At 48.4% G+C, this 18,854-nt stretch overlaps 4 protein-coding genes across 7 annotated transcripts; 2 read left to right on the top strand and 2 right to left on the bottom strand.

Moving 5' to 3' along the window:
• Nucleotides 1-372: 372 nt before the first annotated feature.
• Nucleotides 373-5,746, bottom strand: LOC105695822 (putative ATP-dependent RNA helicase DHX30). Of its 4 annotated transcripts, XM_012417780.2 has the most exons (15): nt 5,581-5,746; nt 5,304-5,478; nt 5,031-5,190; nt 4,582-4,967; nt 4,305-4,513; nt 3,230-4,225; nt 2,779-3,120; nt 2,444-2,688; nt 2,159-2,375; nt 1,866-2,055; nt 1,699-1,769; nt 1,530-1,614; nt 1,396-1,475; nt 585-680; nt 373-466 (listed from the first exon to the last, which is right to left on the bottom strand). In XM_012417780.2, the coding sequence occupies exons 1-14, from the start codon at nt 5,628-5,630 to the stop codon at nt 620-622; spliced, it is 3,267 nt and encodes a 1,088-aa protein (XP_012273203.1). In that variant the 5' UTR covers nt 5,631-5,746; the 3' UTR covers nt 373-466; nt 585-619. The 4 variants fall into 4 exon arrangements, with proteins under 4 accessions (XP_012273203.1, XP_012273202.1, XP_023290383.1 ...); XM_012417779.2 differs by having other exon boundaries at nt 1,396-1,614; XM_023434615.1 differs by lacking the exon at nt 585-680 and having other exon boundaries at nt 1,396-1,614.
• Nucleotides 5,747-5,978: 232 nt separating this feature from the next.
• On the top strand, nt 5,979-6,899 carry LOC105695740 (39S ribosomal protein L41, mitochondrial). The gene is made up of 2 exons (XM_012417610.2): nt 5,979-6,336; nt 6,399-6,899. The coding sequence occupies exons 1-2, from the start codon at nt 6,102-6,104 to the stop codon at nt 6,716-6,718; spliced, it is 555 nt and encodes a 184-aa protein (XP_012273033.1). The 5' UTR covers nt 5,979-6,101; the 3' UTR covers nt 6,719-6,899.
• Nucleotides 6,900-8,225: 1,326 nt separating this feature from the next.
• Nucleotides 8,226-14,237, bottom strand: LOC105695739 (MAP/microtubule affinity-regulating kinase 3). Its single transcript, XM_012417609.2, has 9 exons — nt 13,547-14,237; nt 13,305-13,451; nt 12,906-13,226; nt 12,660-12,783; nt 12,292-12,497; nt 11,948-12,093; nt 10,766-11,313; nt 10,261-10,697; nt 8,226-9,449 (listed from the first exon to the last, which is right to left on the bottom strand). Exons 1-9 carry the CDS (start codon nt 13,670-13,672, stop codon nt 9,330-9,332), a joined length of 2,175 nt encoding a protein of 724 aa, XP_012273032.1. The 5' UTR covers nt 13,673-14,237; the 3' UTR covers nt 8,226-9,329.
• Nucleotides 14,238-16,912: 2,675 nt separating this feature from the next.
• On the top strand, nt 16,913-18,805 carry LOC105695630. Its single transcript, XM_012417373.1, has 3 exons — nt 16,913-17,210; nt 18,078-18,312; nt 18,399-18,805. The coding sequence occupies exons 1-3, from the start codon at nt 17,073-17,075 to the stop codon at nt 18,707-18,709; spliced, it is 684 nt and encodes a 227-aa protein (XP_012272796.1). The 5' UTR covers nt 16,913-17,072; the 3' UTR covers nt 18,710-18,805.
• Nucleotides 18,806-18,854: the final 49 nt, after the last annotated feature.

Genomic DNA, 18,854 nt, shown 5'->3' with positions numbered 1-18,854 from the left:
TAAGTCTGTTGAAGTCTCCTAAAATCGTGACACCTGTTACATAGAGTAGCCTATTGTTATTGTTACATGTTTTAATTGCTATTTACCCTGCGCGAAGAAATATTTACGTCGGGCCTTGTTGAGTTTCTCGTTATCGTCACATTTTTCATTTGAAATATTTTATATTTTTTACCTAGGAGGTTTGGTTAATTGCTCAATCGACCAGTTGAGAGTTAGAGGAAGAAAAGTGAGTCACGGTCTTCCATTGAACTTGAAACAGCCGTTTTCTCTTTCAAGTTTCGCATTTAAAACGAAAGATATGAAGGCATACATGGATCTATTTCTTTCGACTATTCGCTTCGCCTTGTCGTTAAAAGGCCTCGGAATGCATTGTTTTACGTTAATTATTTATTGTATCGTTTCCTATACGTCTTCGACATGTTAGCAGTCAGAGTTGTTGGTTTCAGAAGCGCACGCCTCCATGTACCTGCCAAATGTATATAGAAAATTCATATATAGTAGGATAAATATATTTAATATAAGAAGGTATTTATATAGGTATGCCCTCAATCGTAAGAGATAATAATATATTATTTTGAGATTACCGCAATGTTTTCATACAGCGTACAGGTGACGTAAATCAAGAAGGCATGGCTTCGACTTGACTCGTAGCCGCTGATTGTAAATTTGTGTCGAGTTCTCTGTAGTTGTATGAATTTGCATATTTAATTAAAACAGATTAATCGAAAAAGGTTGACGAACGGTATTTCAAGTCAATGGGGTTCGCGTGAGCCTTTTTCGACTATTTTAAGTTGCGATCTCTTTTAGTGAAATATTTATGCGTCAATTGTACCACTAATTATGCGAGTCAACTGGTTTTGGGATCGAGAGACTCTAGCTCAAATCTATTGATTTCTCTCCCATTGATTTTGGGCTACAGGGTGTCGGTGGGTTTAAGGTGCCTTATGGAATTTTTCAATTAAATTCGTCAATTTCTCGATATCTAAGGTAGCTCGATTGAGAGTTAATGCGTTAACGAAAGTTAACGTTAATCCCCGCAGTAATGTCACTTGATGGGACTGACTGCTGCTCGACATGTTCTTTTTTAAAATATTTATAATGCCGAATGTGTATATACTGATATAGGCAGCGACTTTTCACATTATTTGATAATAAACGCGTTCAGAAGAAAGGAAAAGTGTTGGTTCATTTAACGGAACAAATTTATTCCGCACAGGGCGAACAGTTGAGCAGTTGAAAAAGCGAACAACCAATGTATTCATATTAAATTCAATATTGCCTTTTTCTCAACTATTAGGTTGTTCCGCAACACTTGTTCACTACTAGTTACGAATGTGAAAAGACAAAAGTAAAACTCGATTCCTTAAACTTACCGGTAATGTACCAGCTCGTTACCTTGACTCGTCGGTATCTTCTGACTCTGAATTACTACTGTCTATCGTGCTAGCTTCGGATTGCAATATTTTTCCTAGAGCCTGCAAATAGTTTTGTTTGTACTCCTCAATGGCACAGAGACGGGAATTTTGTACCATTGTCGTCGTTTCTTGATTTTCAACAAAAAAATTAACTAAAGACCACATTATGTGGCGCAACCGTAGAAGACAATCGGCTTGTCTGAAATAGTGTATATACGCAAGTTTAGAGATATAGTATTAAAAACGAACACAAAATCATATTGAAGTTATTGGAATGACTTACTCGGTGTCGCATACAAATTTCAGCCGGTCTACAGTTAGCACGGTCCTTTCCGGCCCACCGTCACTCGTATCCTGCATAAAGTAATAAGCAATTCAAATTGACGAACCCACGTTTAATGTGCTATGTAAAATGACGAGTAAACAACTAGCTATTAATGTAATTATTACACGGTATCTATTGACGGGACTTTGGCTAAACAGCAAAACGGTCAGTGGCGTGATTATGCTACTTTCCCGGACTATTATAGTCCGTCTTTCCGAACACCTTGATGTATTAATACATGTTAAAAATTGGCTCGGCCAGCTGTTTTTTTTATAATTGACACTTTCTGGAGTAAGGCTCGCCTTGTGCCCTCGTCTGCAAGGAGAAACGAGTGCCATTAAAGCGATACCGTGGCAAGCGTACATTCGAGCCGTATAATAATCGACCCTTTATTTACTACGTTCGATTCCTGACTTACCGCGTGATAAAAAAGTTAGAGTTAGTCCTCGCGATACCATTCTGCACTTCCAAGTCACGTTGGCGTAAAATTTGTTCCACGCCAGAAAATAAAACTCCGCGCACTAATTCATCGTAATAAGAACAATCATTCCATTTGCTCTCAAGATTGTCATATTCGTCCGTTTCGCTCAGAATACGACTGGTGAACAGTTGATTAGCAAAATTTTCTCTTACTTCTGTAAATGCACCCTCGTTAAGGTAACGTAAATTAGCGTCACATGAAAGTGTTACTCCAAGTACTCACTGATCAAGCCAAATAATTTTTCAGGTAAAAGTTCGTTTCTCAAACAAAATTCCTTCCCCTTAATAAAAGCTCGATTGAAATACACTTCAAATTGCTTAAAGATCCAAACATAGGCCAAATGATCGCTCGATGGGTGATAACGTTTCTTGACGTCTCTGATGTTTCTTTTCCCGTCCAATGAATTACGAAATAGACTTTCCGCCGTCGAGAACACCGAAATTATTGTTAACATTGGGTTAACGCATCTACGAGAAAAGAGTAAGGGTATGATGAACCGGACGAAAAGAAACGTTTGTTTTTAAAACTCTTAAGATGCAACTTGGATCGTGACTTACTGAAAAATGCACGAAAAAAGGAGAGCTTTACTGAGTCTGGGATGAAGTGAAAATAACGCAATTCGTCGGCCAAGCGCCGTGAGATTTTCCTCCTCGTCCAGTGCCCCAATTTGTTTCAGTTCGGCTACTGCACTTCTAACCGATGAATCTTTGGGTGGTTCGGGAAAGTCCGCCATAAAATCTTCTACCCATTCGTCGCTATACGTTTTGCAGTCTAGAGCTGCCTTCATGAGTGACACGCGCTGAATTTCCGGTGTCGGGTAAGCATCCAGCAAACGATACCAGCTCTTCTTCAATAAATGAAAACTCATACCCGATTGCACTCTACCAGCTCTTCCTTTCCTAAACGATATAAACGACATAGACTGACATGTGATTTAGTCGTTACACTCAAGGGCAATTAAAAATATAGAATTATTATATTTCTACCTAAACACAATGCTGTATTCACCTTTGATCAATATTAGCTTTCGATACCCACTGATTTTCTATTAAGGCCTGGCCGTATTCGTTCATATAATTTTCTTTATGTATAGCAGTATCGATAACGTAAACTATGTCATTCACGGTAATGCCTGTTTCCGCAATATTAGTACAGAGAATGATCTTTCGTACATCCGGAGACACTTTTTGGAAGGCCTGACTCTGTTCCAGATTCGACATCCTAGAATGGAGGGTTAAAACGACGTGTTGTCCGCGTAGGCCGATCTTGGAAAGACGATTCTCCGTTGCAACAATTTCTGCCCAACCAGGAAGAAAGCATAATATTCCTCCTGGTGGTTGAGTCTCACAAATCCATGATATTAGGTTTATCACTTGATCGAAATTAACTACAGGAATCCTAGGTAGATGATCCATTTCACTTTTCTGTACATCGATGCCCAAACGTTCCATGTCCTCGAGAAAATGCATTTTCACCGGAAACGTTCGACCTGGAACGTCTAGCGAGGGACAATTGAAAAACTTTTGAAAGAGTTCCGTGTTTATAGTAGCTGACATAACGATTAGCTTGAGGGATGGATTTCTCTGTAATGCCCGTCGTAGAAGAACCATGAGGAAGTCAGTGGTCAATGACCTCTCGTGTGCCTCGTCTAGAATTACGTGAGAACAGCCAATCAAGTCTGGATTATTTTGCAGCTTTCGAAGTAATATTCCATTGGTGCAGAACAGAATTTTACCCGGCTTAATTGGATTACAGGCATTAAAACGTACTTGATAACCGACAACATCTCCTACTTTTTCATTTCTCTCACTAGCGACACGTCGAGCCAACGATATCGCAGTGATCCTACGGGGTTGGCATACTATTATATTACAGTCGGCAGCTCTTCCGTTTTCTGTAAAACTGTCCAGTATAATCTGCGGCACTTGTGTAGTTTTCCCGCAACCAGTATCTCCTTTTATTACTAAGATTCGATTCTTTTTAACCATGTCACATATCTGCTCCCTGAAAAGTAATCGCGTCAACTTAAACATTTTTCCCTGAGTTCATTAATTATCATACCATAATTGTATGTACCCAGTACCTGTATTTACTAATAGGAAGATCTGTCATTTGTTCAGCACTTTTACGAGTCGAAAGTCTTTCATTCAGATCGCTGCATCTTTTTATGTAGTGCACAAATGACGAGGGATTTAGTAAATTATCTCCAATTGGGTCCAATATTTGTGGTTTTAAATCCTTGAGAGCACCTACAGTAATTTCAGTTTTATCCTTCATCATGGGTTTAATAACCTTAAAGCACCAAGGTAAAGAATGTAAATGCAAATATTTAATTGAAAATTTGCTAATACGTTACTTACTTCGTCATAGCGGCAAAGAAGATCATTTAATTCTTTGAGAGCATCAGAGTTTAAATGAATATCAACAGGCATCTCATTTAACTTCATCACTTTTGAGACATCAAATATTAATGGTAAACCATTTACTAATTTCTTATTCATAAGCAACCACTGAAGGCACTGTAGAGATGACATTCTTTCGGCACTTGATTTGTTACTTGCTGTACTCGTGAACGTCATGTCCATTGGCCATAATACCCTTCGAGTGCAAGTCCAGTTCATTTTACTATTTTTAACATCCTTTGTGAAGCGTGTACTTATAACATTTGTTGCATTTAACTCTCTAGCAACCATTGTGTATATTCTGTTAATCTGTCCAGTTGCATTTGGAAATTTCTTTTCCACATCTGAAAACATATTTTAATGAAAGAAACACATGTACATGCTTTGTGCATAACAAATTTTGATACCTTTAATACATATTTCATATTTTTCTGCCACTGTTTTATCCTCTACGTTATTAATTAATTCATTATATATTTTTTTCATAGATTTTTCCTGTTTAAAATTCACAGTTTCCAAATTACTGGCATCGTACCTCAGATCGTTTGTTTTCTTAGAACTGCATTCCTGCAAGATCACGTAGTTATATTTTAATGATTAATGTACAATTTCCTTTTATGTATAAAATGTACAATAATACGATATGATGATTCTTCATTAATCATAATATCTTTACCAACCGAAGATGTTAAACTATTGCTGTTCGATCTGCCAACATTTGCCACCCTGGCATAATTTAACGACGACGAGTGTACAAATCTGATAGGTAACAATGGAATAAATTCAGAATCGCATTTACTTTGCAATATAAATCTTCTTTTGTTAATTATGTACCTCTTCGCAATACCGAAATACCTAAAAAACAGAGAGAACAGTATTAAAAATAACCGATAAGTGTTACATTTTTACACAATGGTCATTTTTCATGTCATATTAGATATTTTAGTAAGAAATTACCTGGTCGTCATTGACCACTCTAAGCTGCAAACTACTTGATACCGCAACATTTTGAATCGTTTCTAAATTATAACAGAGGAACTACACTCACTATTGACTAATATCATATAATCATGACAATATACGTTTTGAAACCACTTGACTCAACTGCCGCATGGTATTACCATTACGAATACGTGAGCCGCCAACGGCAACTAGTAGATGGTACCGCCATCGCGAGTGCGCGAGCTCCTATCAGAAATTCGTTGCGCAGCCCTTGGGGGCAAAAAACGGTGAAAGCTAACGTACGAAACCAGAGGGCAGCACAGGATGCGATCGCACGATCCTGCCCGTGAGCAATCTCCCAACTCATCTCTGCTCACGCGTGCACCTGGGCGTTTATTACGTATTTTTAACGAAAGCGCTCACTTCTCGCACTTTCATCTCACGTGTGTTTATGCGCCGAATTACGTATTCGGCACATAAAGGAACGAAATCACTAGTACTTCTGGTTTAGTAATATTGAAATAAAGTACATATGTATGAATATCCACATGCAGTGCCGTATCCTTAGACCACAAAAATTAGCTGAACCTACTATTTTGGCGGATTTTAAAATGGCTGCTACGTGTAGGATACTTCATCGCGGTATATCAACGACGTGTGTTTGCTACGGGAAAAGAAACTTTCGTAAGTTTCAACTGTACAACAAGCGCGGTTCTCGACTTTTCAAGGAAGCACAAGCAAAAAATCCAAATCCAGACATCCCGATATATAGTAAGTTTGATGTATTCATCTTTAATACAATTAACGTGAAACTAACCTATTATGTATATTAGCTAGAGGAGTAAAGCCTACGGGATATCAAGATGGGGATCAGTATGTTACCATACCTGAAATGATACCCGAACTTGTAGTACCATCTTTAGAAGACTTCGCGTTAAAGCCATATGTCTCGTATGCCGCTAAGGAAGTGGTGCAGGAAGAGTTTACTCCCGAAGACTTATTCAACGTAGTGTATGCACCAAAAATTATCAAGGATTATGAGAAAGATCAGTTGGGTCCAAATGGGGAACCATTGAATCCAAGCGACGCCGAACGGCTTACATCATCCGAAGCTAAAAAGCTTGCTAGTAGGACAGGTTCGGATATCTTCTGAGCTCGTTAAGCACAACGTATTCATCGACGAATCAATCGTTAATGGTTCTAGCGATGTTTCCATAGTACAAACGATGTCCAACGGGAAATACATAGTTTCTCAAAATTATGTTTTAGACCTTAATATGTATAATCTTTAATTAAGTATACGTATGAATAAATACAGGAGCATCGTTTGTTAACTTGTGTGTGTTTTATTCGTTACACTCTATGCACACTTGTACACGATGTCGATGAAACTGTAGTTCATAAACGTTAACTATTTACTATCACTCGAAACGATCGAACCTGTTTCAACGCCATTTGGGTGATTGTAGATAATAATTTTTACTTTGTGTTATACTGTCTCAAAAATATTTTGATACAGCGATCACAATTCACCTGTTTGTATTTCTGATAGGAAATAATTACTCTATTAATACCTGCTGCTATTGACTAAGTTGCACCCTGCACCTTAGGATAAGAAGTATATGTCGCGTCCAGTCTCTATAAAATATTTGCACAAATTAGCGGACGAATTCTCAAACTCACTTATCACCGAGTAAAATGAGTTTATTGCTGGTAAACAAATGTCACTTTTTTAAAATTGATTTCTACATTATGCATACTAAGATCGGTTGTTACGAAAAGATGTCCTTGCGATTCATCGCTAATACAGGTCACGGGATTCGTTTCCAATTGCCATATTTCCAATTTTTCTTCCTGATATCCAGTGCCTCTTGGAGAATGAAAGACACTCCAACGATTAGGCTAACTTAACGACTATTGATTCGTTTATCAAAACGGTTTTGAGCGATGTTTGATTGTTTTTGTTTTGTAAAAAAACGGCAAAATGTTGGAATTATAAAGTCGTTGTCAATTGTACACGGCCGGAATTACTTCCTAATGTCTAAAACCTAAGAGATTTAATTATGAGCAGAAGTGTTGCATTTCTTAATGTTTATAAGTGTATATAAAGGAGGAATAATGCGTCAGGCATATGGGTGCTGAATGGAACGATATCGATTCTTATTAAAAAGTTGAAACTCGATGAGGCGGCGATATGTAGACATAGAATTCCACAGTCCAACTTCCTTAAATTGGTCCAATAACTTCTAGGTGTCTTGCATGTTTATTGTCCTTTAACAATTGAAGTATAATTCTTGAAAACAATCTATCGCGCAATGTCTCCAATGGACTGCCCCGGAAAGAACTGACACGCAATGATACGTTCGACTAAGAACGTACTTTTCACTTCATCGTTGTTGCGTATTAAATGAAAAACTAGTTTCGCGGTAACCGCGTAATATCGATTCTAGAAAAATAGAATCATCAGCTAATGATTTCCTATTACAGAAACCGTATAATTGAAAAATTATGCTTCAATTCAGGTTTCATCGTCGTTGCAAATAATACCAGTACACCAGTACACAGTGTTTACATCTCTAATCCGAAATTAAAGAACGACAGACGTCGAAGGCACATCGAATTTATGAACTAATTTAAGGCAGTGAAATCTCAAGACCAAGTTGTCCATTACGATTATTATTATCAATCGTTAGATCGTGGGTCAAGAAGGAGGAAGATGATGACTTATCATCGTACAAAATGCAGCACTTCTTCTTTGTATTAAACATTGGTTCATTTGAGCTGCTGGCAACTACTTTAATATCGTTACTTAATCACTGTTGACAACGTTACAACGAGTGGAAGAATGAAAGTTACATTTTGTATACGTAATCGAATGCTCGGGATTTGACTCTCGACCGCTAAAAGTAACACGGCATTGGACAAAAAGAAATCGACCATTCTCTTAATCTCTTTCGAACAGATGAAACGAAATTATTTCGTCACTCGTTAATGAAGTTATTACAACGAGAGGTCTGAGAGGTCTACGAGGTCACTTCACTCCGGAGAAATTTGGAGAGAACTCCTCGATAAGGGTTAACGGTCGTCGACACCTTTAAGCCAGTTAAGACCGATACAGGTATCGAATCGTATCAACATTTCTAATGTTTGTTCCGATAATAATTACGATGACGCAACGTCGGCATCGTTTCGTCCAACGACGATGAGTTGGTACCCCTCGCTAAAAAAGGATCAGTCTGCGATGACGTTGAATATCGAAGAGACAGACGTCAGTCGTATATTAAGACTATGCTCGCACTACCACGGACGCGATTATTTATTGGATGCAATCGATGCAATCGATGCAATTACGAATCGAACGCGTGGCCACGCGACCTTCCTCGCTTCTCTAATTTAATTAACCTTTTCTCTAGAGAACGTTCCAACCTAAGTTATGATACACATTAAGCGATAATTCGTACCATTAGTCTAGATAGACGTACACCCGGCGATTTCGAGTCGGTAAGCTAGAAGGCTCGGTATTATATCAAATCGCCCGATGGAGGAGCGTCGTTAAATTTTCAACAAAGTCTCGTAGAGTCAGTCGTGAAATCATAAATTACAAAATTACAAAACCTCGTCGAGGGAGGGATGCGCGATATCGTTGATAATCATGATATTGGACGACCGTCGCAACGGCGACGCGTCCCATTAACTAGACTGCAAACAGAAAATCTTAATGACCGTTTTCGTATCGAGTATTTACGAGTCGCAACCGGTATTTTTCATTCCATGGGTTCTCCGGCGTTTTCGAAAATTGTCGAATGAGGATTACTTCCGGCAGGCCACAAGAAACCTCCTACACTACCGGGCGGTAGGTATGATGCGCCTCCACCTAGCCCAACCTAACGTACCAACACTTCATGTATACACACACATTTGACATTTTCAGTGGGGCACAGGGTTGGCACGGGATACTGGGAACTGAGTTTTCCGGTCCTCTTTCTAGTCGGGCAAGCGAATACGGTAGCCGCCGAAACGGGAATTTTTATTACTTCCTCGTCGACGCGAATTCTCGACTAAATATTATTCTCACGGTTTATCAGTCTCAGATTCTCCAGGACCGTGGCAACCGCGTGACGGTCTTGGGTACAGAGGAAGCGGACAGTGCTTTATAAAAGAAATTGCAGTACACGTACGTTCTACGTTATCGCGACGGAGCTTTTATGGATCTCTAGTGGAGGGAAGACACGTAGCTACACATTTGAAACCTAGGGATGCGGTACGGTCACATCCACGAAGAATTCTACTCGTCCAAACGGAGCTCACCATGCAGAGCGCTCAGGCAAGTTGGAATCAAGACGAAAGAAAATAATGGTTTATTCGAGAGAAATAAATAAATAATCATAGGAACACAACGCAGGTACTAGCAGCTAGGTAACGGTAACGAATGGGTGCTAAAAGTCGAGTGCTTCGACCCGGTGGCAAGGTACACCCGCAACTGACTAAAATAGTAAGCCAAAGTAAAAGCAGTGTTTTCTAACGATAGAGATTCCATGGATCTTAGAGCTTCCACCTCGCGGTGGGCACCCGGCGGGGCATCCTCCGCGAGAAGGTGTCATCGGACCGCGTTAGCCCACAGGCAGTTTCCCTAGAATCCAGTCGTCCTCTATCCTCTACCCTAACCTATCTAAGCGATATCTCTCATGAGATTACCTGTTGACTCCATAGGAGCGTTCTTTCGGCCAATTGACAATCGGCTGCCAATCGCGAGGGTAGGCTTTTCCACCTCTCCTCCTCGAGTTGACGCTCCCTGACGAGAGCGTCGTCGCCACGAGCCTGAGCTAAAGGAGGCAGGATCTGCATACGCTGAGCCATCTTGTAGCTGTCTTGACGCGGCACGTGGTCGCTGCGCCGGCCCGAGGTCTGGCCGGGGGTAGGGCTGCTTCCGCTCCCGCTTCCGCTTCCGCCCCCGCCGGTTCCTCGGTGCCGGTGGTACAAGCTTCTCTTCTGCTGGAGCACGCGCTGCTGCACCAACAGCTGGAGCTGCGTCCCCGATTCGGCGCGCATCTTGAACTGGGGTTGACTCTGAAGGGGCGCGGCCGGCAGGCGTAGGTGCACGAGGTCCAGGTGGCCCCTTGCCTTTCCGGAATCTGCAACGGGCGGTCACCCTTTATATCCCGACTCGACGGGGAGGGAAAACGAGCTTCGCGACGCGTACCTTGAATGCTACGCTGCTTGACCGGTCTCTCGTTGCCGGTCTGTTGGTAAAACAGCAGCCTGGGCCCGCCGTCCGAGGCTCGCCGTCCCTGAGACCCTCGGGATATCCTCGTCGCCACGGGCGACGGGCTCTTGGGTGGCGGCGGCGTGCAGGAGGGAAGACTGCTCGTAAAGCACCCTACGGCCACTCCGTAGTCGGGCGGACACCCCGAGTCGAAACTCGATTCGAAGAATTCGGAGGACGAGCTGCCGCAACCGCCGGACGCGAACAGCGCCGCGCGACTCGGCGGGTCTATCGGGTCCACGATGGAATCGAAATGTTGCTGCTGGTAATCGCTCAGTCTTCGGTTCACTATTTGACTATCGATTCGTTGGCTGATATCCCGGTCCAAGCCCAGTCTGTGCTCTTCCAGCTTTATTTGCGCCTCTCTTAGCTCGTCCCCGCTAGGCCCTTCTTCCAGATCCCCCTCGGCGCTGCAGCACCCTTCGTCCGTCGAGGAACTGGTCGAACTGAATCTCTTGCCTCCTCTGCCGACGTCCTCGCGACCTCTGCAACAGTCGAGCGCACTTTAACGTCCGAGCGCGACCACCCTCGGTGACTAAATCTTTTCTTCTTCGAATCGCTACCGTACGATCGATTCGACGGACTCTGTCCCATTGGACGTTCCCGTCGATACAACGGACACCTATACCCTATAATTTCACCCCGGTGTACACGACTTTAATCTCGAAAGATTCATCTTTTCCTCTATCCTTCCATTTTCCGCTTTTTAACGACCGTCACGAGGGTTGTATAATGCAGAAGTGAAGAAGAAACCAAGCAATTTGCCAAGCATATATCGGGTGTAAATGGTAAGAGCAAGGGGATGAAATAAAATGTTACCAAAAACTGAAAGACGCGGCCTTGCGATCTTCCAATCCGACCTGTCGCTCACAAAATCAGCAATTTCCTCACCACTCATCATTTACGATCAACGTCCCACTAAGCTACCGCTGTAAATAAAAACCAAACCATTAAAAAAAATCTATATCCCTCCGAACTCGTTGTCGCAGGTGGGATTGGAAGTTGGATCCGAAGCTGGGGTAACGTAGACATTTTAGACAATTTAGACAATTTAGACAATTTAGACCCATCGGGGTAGCGATCGATATATCGTTTAACGGAAGCCTCGGAGACGCGTACCTTGACTTAAATTTCTCTTCCTTCGTTCTAGCTGCGGCGCTCCAACAACTGTTGTTCGTAAAATTACTGGTACGATGTTGCTTTAATCTCTCCATTAATAAGAAGTATATTGCAGCGTAGTGGTCGTAACTATTGTTTCGTAAAGACTGTCAGGAGAAAAAACGTATCAATGATAAGAGCGTCGATCTTCCGTAACGATCCGTCTAAGAAACCGCGGGGTCGGAAAGGTACACTTGGCGGACAAACGTCGCCAAGTATCCTTTGAGAGGAAAGAGCAATAACTATGACCCGTAATCGTTGGATCAGGGCGCGCGTTCGCATCTAGGTAGGGAAAATAACGTTACCTCTCTTGTACAGGTTATATCGATGCCTAGACTGTGCATGAGCCTAAGAATCTGCTCGTTGGGTTCCTGAATTGACGTGATTTTGACGATCGTTGGGCACGAATTATCCACAGCGCCCGCCATCCACCGGTGCCTCTTAATCTGCGGTATCGTGTACCGTTTACCGGGCTCCAGAACCAACATTTTGCGTATGAGGCTCTCGCAATCTGTAGATAAGAATTACGCTTTTACGGTCTTGTCGTGGGTCCGCTTGGCCCGGACAACCATAAATCACTCGAGGTGTACGTATTTCCTTGTCAAAGCGTTCGCGAGTCCGGACGATGTAATTCCGTTCGTCGCGCGGTCGTAAATCCAGGGAACGTACGCACCTGTACTCATGAAATAAGGTATTCGGAATCTGCCGCTTAAAACGCGATCTCTTAAAGACTGAAGCGTCGAGCCGTCGAATGGCAGTGCTCCGCAAACTAGCACGTAAAGCACGACGCCCAAGCTCTGAAAGATAAACGAGACGAATTACGCGTCGCTAACGTTATCTTATGGCCCCGAAACCTCTCGTCTCTCGCCTCGGACGTGCTCACGGACACGAGCACGGCGAGAGAGACGACCGTTCTTACCCATACGTCGATCTCCGGCCCGGCATAATGCTTCCCTCGGAAGACCTCGGGGGCAGCGTACGGGGGGCTGCCGCACCACGTGCTCAAACGTTCGCCGGGCGCGAATCTGTTACTGAATCCAAAGTCTGCGATCTTTACGTTCATCTGGCCATCCAGGAGCAAATTCTCGGCTTTCAAGTCACGATGCGCTACTCCGCTGGCGTGGCAGTACTCCACCGCGGAAAGTATTTGGGCAAACGTCGCCCGAGCACGCGGCTCTCCCATCCTTCCGTATCGAGCGATATAGTCGAAGATTTCGCCCTTGCTGGCGTACTCGCAGACCTGTACTACACAAGGTTGACGTATTATTTTTTCTTTCGCTTCGTTCGCGTATCCTTCGCTATTCGCTCGAGGACGCACCATGTATATCATGTTCTTGGTCTCCATAACCTGATACAGCTTGACGATATGGGGATGCTCCAGCTGCTTCATGATCTCCACCTCGCGATACACTTTCTCCAGATTGGTCGGATCCAGCTGAGTCTTGTCGATGATCTTTATAGCGACCTGCGAAATCGAACGGTCGAATCGATCGGAATCGATCGGAATCGATCGGAATCGAAAGAAAGTTTCGCCGTGGCCTCGCGCGCCGCGCTCGTTACCTCCGTTTTCGTGAGTCGGTGCCTGGCCAACTTGACCACGGCGAAGTTGCCCTTGCCGATGGTGCCCTCGATATCGTACAATCCCACTCGGATCTGCTTCTTGCCCTGCACGCCGCTCGCGTCCATCTCGCCGGCTCCTCGACCGGCGCGTCAAGCCGAAAGTCCTCGGCAGGATCCTGAGCAGAGGGAAACGAACGCCCGAAGCGTCCCCCGATTTCCAGACCCGAACCGGCGGGATCTCGCTCTGCCCCCTGCGCCGACTCCCTCGTCGGCTATTTTCGACGGTTCATCCGACGCGTCCGCCGCGAACGATTCCCGACAAAATTTCGCTCGGGCTCTCTATCCTTTCCGTGTAACGCGTCGCGTCGCGTTTAAAAATGACCGATAACGCCCGAGTAGGCGGAAACCTCGTCGACGTGGACGTTTCGATTTCCCGGATCGGTCTTTGACGAGCGCGAGCAACGTCAAAGCGGCGGCGGGGGGGAAGCTCCTCCGACCACCGAGTCGGAATGTCGCGAAATATCGGTCGACCGACGCTCACCGACTCCTCCGAGTGGCGCCGTTGATCGGTCGAAATCCGACAGGGCGCCGGTCGCGTTCTCGCTCGGCCGGGTGGTCGATGCCATCGGCCTCAGGGACGGCCGCTCTTCCGGGCCGAACGGAGCGACATACCGAGTGCTCGCGGCGCGGCGGTTCGATACCGACTGGTCCGACCGTCGGGCGGCCATGTTGCCGAGCGCCGAGTGCCCTCCCCTCTCCTCCCCTCCCCTCCGCCCCGCGGACGATTGACGTCAACGAACCAACGTTAACCGGCGACCGGCCCTCGTCGAGGGACTCCTCCGGGGAACCTCTCCGCCGCCCACGGCGCGAGACGTTGCTAAATTATTCGAGTCGCGTCCCCGGAAACGATGCACGCCGTTGACGCGCGAGATAACTCGACCGATTGACGTCAAAGGGCCGTTGACGTCCTTTGCGAGTCCGCCGTAATCGCCGCGATCGTCCTTGCTCGGTTCGCGACGGAACCGGACGGAACCGGACGGAACCGGACGGAACCGGACGGAACCGGACGGAACCGACGACGTCGAGGAGGGCTTTCCCCCCTCCGAAGAGAAGAGAGTCCGAACTCGCGCCCTTTCTCCCGAAAGCGACTCCACTACTCCGCGTACAGGAATTTCCTGACGCACTTTGAAGATTACGACGGCGTCGCCCTCGGCGCTTCTCTTTCCTCCTCCTCTCTGGCCAAACGACCCTGGCACTCGCCACGACGCTTTTCGATTTTCTCTATTGACGTCCTTTGACGTCCTTTGACGTCCTTTGACGTCCTTTGACGTCCTTTGACGCCTCGTACGGACGATCGAGTCCGCGGAGACCTGGCCTTTATCTCCGGGGGTGCGACGCTCGCGGAAGAGGAAGACTCGGGAGGTATACGACATTTTTCTTCCCAATGGCGAGGTTTCGATCGCCATTGGGAAGAAAGGGAGGGCCGAACTCGACGTTCGACCGCGCATAGGAACCTTGCCATTTTTTGTCCAACTTTCCCTTACTCGCGCTCGACCGAGGGAATCGCATCGTTTCGAGCGTAGGCGATCCCGTCGAGCCGAAGGTACGTCGCCGAGAACCCGCTTTGGGGCCGACGAGTTCGGCCCTCGTACGTCAATCGGCGAGGACGGCGATCAATCGGTGGAGGTTTCGACGGCGGTTCGAGGTATTTTCCGGGAAAGGGTCCCGGCCGTTCCGGCACGGTCCTGCTTGACGTCATCGAATGACGTCAATGCCGGTCCCCTCCTCGAGCGCGGGAACGCCCCTCCGCGCAGCCTTCGAAAACTCCTAGGAAATCCAATAACCTTAAGCGAAATCGCGCCTCGCCGCGGGAGGGAAGAACCTCGAAAGGTCGGACCCGCGTTCAGGCCTCCGCCGGGGCTCGACGCTCCGTTTCGCGATGCCGTCCAATGCCATCGGAGAGAAACCAAAGCGGCAGCGGTCTCTTCTCGATAACCCCTGGAAGATGCTGCCATCGAGATGGTCGACGCCGTCGACCTCCTCGGGAAAATCCGCGGCGACTCGCTCGAGGGCCGAAGACCCCTGAAAGCAACGTCGTTCCTGGCACCTGCTGGTGCCTGCCGCGAGAGACGTTCAACGCAGCCTCTGGGCTCCGACGCCTCCTGCCGCCTCCCTCGGAAAAAATCGGAGCGCCTAGCTCGACGGTTCGTTAAGCGGCACAGGCGAGAGATGGCGCTCCGTCCTTCGTCCCGGAGTCGAAACCAAAGTCGGCGCTCGCGTGCTGCTCTCGGTGGAGCATGCAGGCGGCTCGCGCACTTGCTCCCAATGGCGGCCCGACTCGGGAAACGATCGCGGATCGATTTAAAGAGAACGACCCTGCATCTGCCATCGCGATCGCGTAAATCCCCACCGGAAATGTGTTGCGCCGCTACCGAAGGGTAACGGGGGACGAGGGCGCTAGCCGTCCGCATCTTCCACCGGGGGGCAGCATAGGACCGTCGCCGCTCTCGGCTCACCTTAGCTCGGGGATAAACGCGTCGATCGGTGTAACCGTATGTGCGGAAGTAGGGCAGGTCGAAGGTCGCCCCCGGTGACCCCCGGGACGGGGATCGGCACCTTTTCAAAGGCCGCTCGCTCGCACGGGCTTTACGTGTCGGAGCACGTCGAGGCAGAGCCTGGTAATTATTCGACCGGGACTAACCATCGACCATTCGTTCCTCTTCCGGCGGTGATCGATCGGCATACGTACGCGCATACGTACCGAGGCGACCGGTTCCTTCGCGGGACAATCGGCGAGGGTAAAGTTCGGGGAAAAGGTTCCGAACGAGTTCGGCCGGATGGTCGGCCGATCGATTACGGTGAAATTTAATCTTCGCGGCTCCGGGCGACCGATACGATCCTTTGATCCTCGGCGCTCCCCGAGAGACGCCCTCGGCCACGCGAGACGACGTCGATAATCGGGGGAGCTCTTAGAGATATTCGGGCCCGACCCCCTCTCGGCCGTCCGCGCTTCGACTCGTACCACTGCCGCTACCACCGTCCGCTACCACCTCCGCCCCGATTCCAGCCCCGGTCTCCGAAAAGAGGAGGAGCGGGGTCTCGCTTAATTTAAGGAAGAAGAGACGCCCGACCCTTTCGGGGAACGTAGGTGCGATAACCGCGGTCACGGGGCGAAGGCCGAGTGGTTCGCTCCCTTCGTCTCTCTCGGGCGAGAAATCGGAAATCTCGTCGGACCGAGGGGCACGCGGCCCGCGGCGCGCGCCGTTCCTCTCCGCTCCTCTCCGCTCCTCCTCGCTCGCCCCGGCCGCGCCGGCCGCGCCGGCCGCGCCGTCCCGACGGACCCGGGCCCGTCAGAGTGCTCCCCGTCGCCGTCGCGGTCGCATCTTCCGGCCACGGACGCGGCCGACTCGATGGCCGATCGAAACGCGGGCCCGGACGCACCCCGGACACGTTCGACGTTGGACCTCGAGACGCGGACGCGAAGTTGGACCTCCGGATTCCGGAATTAGGGGTTCGCGGTGCCGACATGAAGTGGTGCACGCTGGTGTTGTTGGTGGCCGGAGCCACGTGGGCGGACAATGCGCTGACCTATGGCGAGACGCCCTCAAAGTCGCCCTCCAAATGTAGCGATCTCAAATCCCAAGAGTCCTTGGACTTCGACAAGGTACGCATTTCCTCGAAACTGGGACCGTCCGGAGGGCAAGTGTTCGAACCCGACGGTAACTCGGACGGATACCTCGGTCGATCGAGCCGCGGAGCCAAAGTTAATGGAGCGCGGTAAAGCTTTCCTCGGTGGTCGCCCTTCGGCGCAGCGACGGACGTTCAGCGGAACGGAAAACGGGGAGAAGACCCGACCACGAGGGTGGAAGGACCCGTCTCCTGGGAACGGGCGAGAACGGGCGAGAACGGGCGAGAACTCCATTATGCACCGACCCAGATTTCGAGAGCGCACGCACGACGCGACGCCGCGCCGGGTTTCGACCCGCGGAAACGCTCGCGGAAACGCTCGCGGAAGCGTCGCGCTTAAAGTGCTCGGGTACCCCGATCCCGCCGCAACGAATCGGTTACCGATAAAGCGGGGTCGGCGGATTCGTTGGCCTTTTCGGCTTGGACGAATGCCCGATGCTTTGTCCCCTTTTTCCTCGGCCCGGCTCGACGATAATTTCGTGCGTCGCGTCGGGGTAAATGTGCAATTCGTGATACGCAAGCGAGAGTAATCGCGCCAATTGGTCCGGGGCAAGTATTTGCCGCGCATCGCGGAGAGAAGCGTTGCTCGCTCGCTCGTCCGTCGTTAATTCTCCCGTATCGATTCCATTTTATCGTAGACCGTAAGTGGATCGGAGGTGGATCGGAGGTGGAGCCGGGGTTGTTCGGACCAAGGAAGCCATAGACTCGTCGCGTCGTATCGGCCCCGAGTTCTCGATGACCGAGCCTATCCTTTGTTAGGCGCGCCCGCGAAGCCATTTCTCCGGACGATCTCCGGCCCGATCCAAGGACCGCCGCTAACGAGCGGTTCCCGTTCCTGTTGCAGATAATGGGCAAATGGTACGTCGTGGAGATTTTGGAGCATAAGATCGAGCCGACCAAGCCGATGAACGGCGCCCGGGTGGTGATCGATACGTGTCCGATCGTCAAGCTGAGCCCGACCGAGTTCTCCCTCCTGAGGTTGCTCTGGACCGAGGACTCCGGAGACATCGAGTACACCTTCCGGGTGCCGGATTCTCACGGGCGGCCCGGCCTCTGGATCTCCACGGCTCTGCAGAACGGTACCGACTCTTCCGACGCCGCGGAAGGAAGGAATCTTCCGGGGGGACGGCGCCGATAAGCGTTTCGTTTCGCCGTTTGGTTTCAGGGACCCTGACGGAGAAGCGCTACAATCAGTTCAGCGGAAGCGTCCACGTGATGAAGGCCGTCGCCTCGCACATGGTGCTGACGTTCTGCTCCCGCAACCCCGAGAGCCAGCTCTACTCGGTCCTCCTGTCGCGGGAGCACGTCCTGGAGAAGAGCAACCTGCGGGGGGTGCACAACCTGCTGTCCCGGCGCAGCCTGAACATCGCCGGCATCCGCGAGACCTGCGCCAACGGGGAGGGCCGCGTCGACGGGGCGTCCCGACTCGTCTGGGCGGTCCTGGTGCTGCTGGCCTCCACGAGCCTCCCCTTCTAGCGAGGGACGAGTCCCGGAGTGTTTGCTTATCGCGCGAGGCCGCCTGTAAAGCGATCCAGAGGAATAAAGCGGGGCCGAGGACTCTCGTTTAGCCCCTGCCGTTCTTTCCTTCGACGCGAGCGAGCGACCTCCTCTTCGGGAACGT

The sequence above is a fragment of the Orussus abietinus genome, unplaced genomic scaffold, assembly GCF_000612105.2.
Source record: "Orussus abietinus isolate OABI.00-Male unplaced genomic scaffold, Oabi_2.0 scaffold4, whole genome shotgun sequence".
Taxonomy (NCBI): Eukaryota; Metazoa; Arthropoda; class Insecta; order Hymenoptera; family Orussidae; genus Orussus; species Orussus abietinus.
This window is presented reverse-complemented; position numbering and strand designations above follow the sequence as displayed.

Excerpts from the sequence above, each read along its gene's own strand:
- LOC105695739 (XM_012417609.2), bottom strand. The coding sequence starts at position 13,672 with ATGGACGCGAGCGGCGTGCAGGGCAAGAAGCAGATCCGAGTGGGATTG. Across the intron at positions 12,784-12,905 it reads GGCCGGAGATCGACGTATGG|AGCTTGGGCGTCGTGCTTTA; the intron begins GTAAGAACGGTC and ends TTTATCTTTCAG. Across the intron at positions 12,094-12,291 it reads ATATAACCTGTACAAGAGAG|TCTTTACGAAACAATAGTTA; the intron begins GTAACGTTATTT and ends TTCTCCTGACAG.
- LOC105695822 (XM_012417779.2), bottom strand. The coding sequence starts at position 5,630 with ATGTTGCGGTATCAAGTAGTTTGCAGCTTAGAGTGGTCAATGACGACC. Across the intron at positions 4,968-5,030 it reads ATATGAAATATGTATTAAAG|ATGTGGAAAAGAAATTTCCA; the intron begins GTATCAAAATTT and ends ATATGTTTTCAG. Across the intron at positions 3,121-3,229 it reads AAAGCTAATATTGATCAAAG|GAAAGGAAGAGCTGGTAGAG; the intron begins GTGAATACAGCA and ends TATATCGTTTAG.
- LOC105695630 (XM_012417373.1), top strand. The coding sequence starts at position 17,073 with ATGAAGTGGTGCACGCTGGTGTTGTTGGTGGCCGGAGCCACGTGGGCG. Across the intron at positions 17,211-18,077 it reads AGTCCTTGGACTTCGACAAG|ATAATGGGCAAATGGTACGT; the intron begins GTACGCATTTCC and ends TTCCTGTTGCAG. Across the intron at positions 18,313-18,398 it reads CTCCACGGCTCTGCAGAACG|GGACCCTGACGGAGAAGCGC; the intron begins GTACCGACTCTT and ends GTTTGGTTTCAG.
- LOC105695740 (XM_012417610.2), top strand. The coding sequence starts at position 6,102 with ATGAATATCCACATGCAGTGCCGTATCCTTAGACCACAAAAATTAGCT. Across the intron at positions 6,337-6,398 it reads TCCAGACATCCCGATATATA|CTAGAGGAGTAAAGCCTACG; the intron begins GTAAGTTTGATG and ends TATGTATATTAG.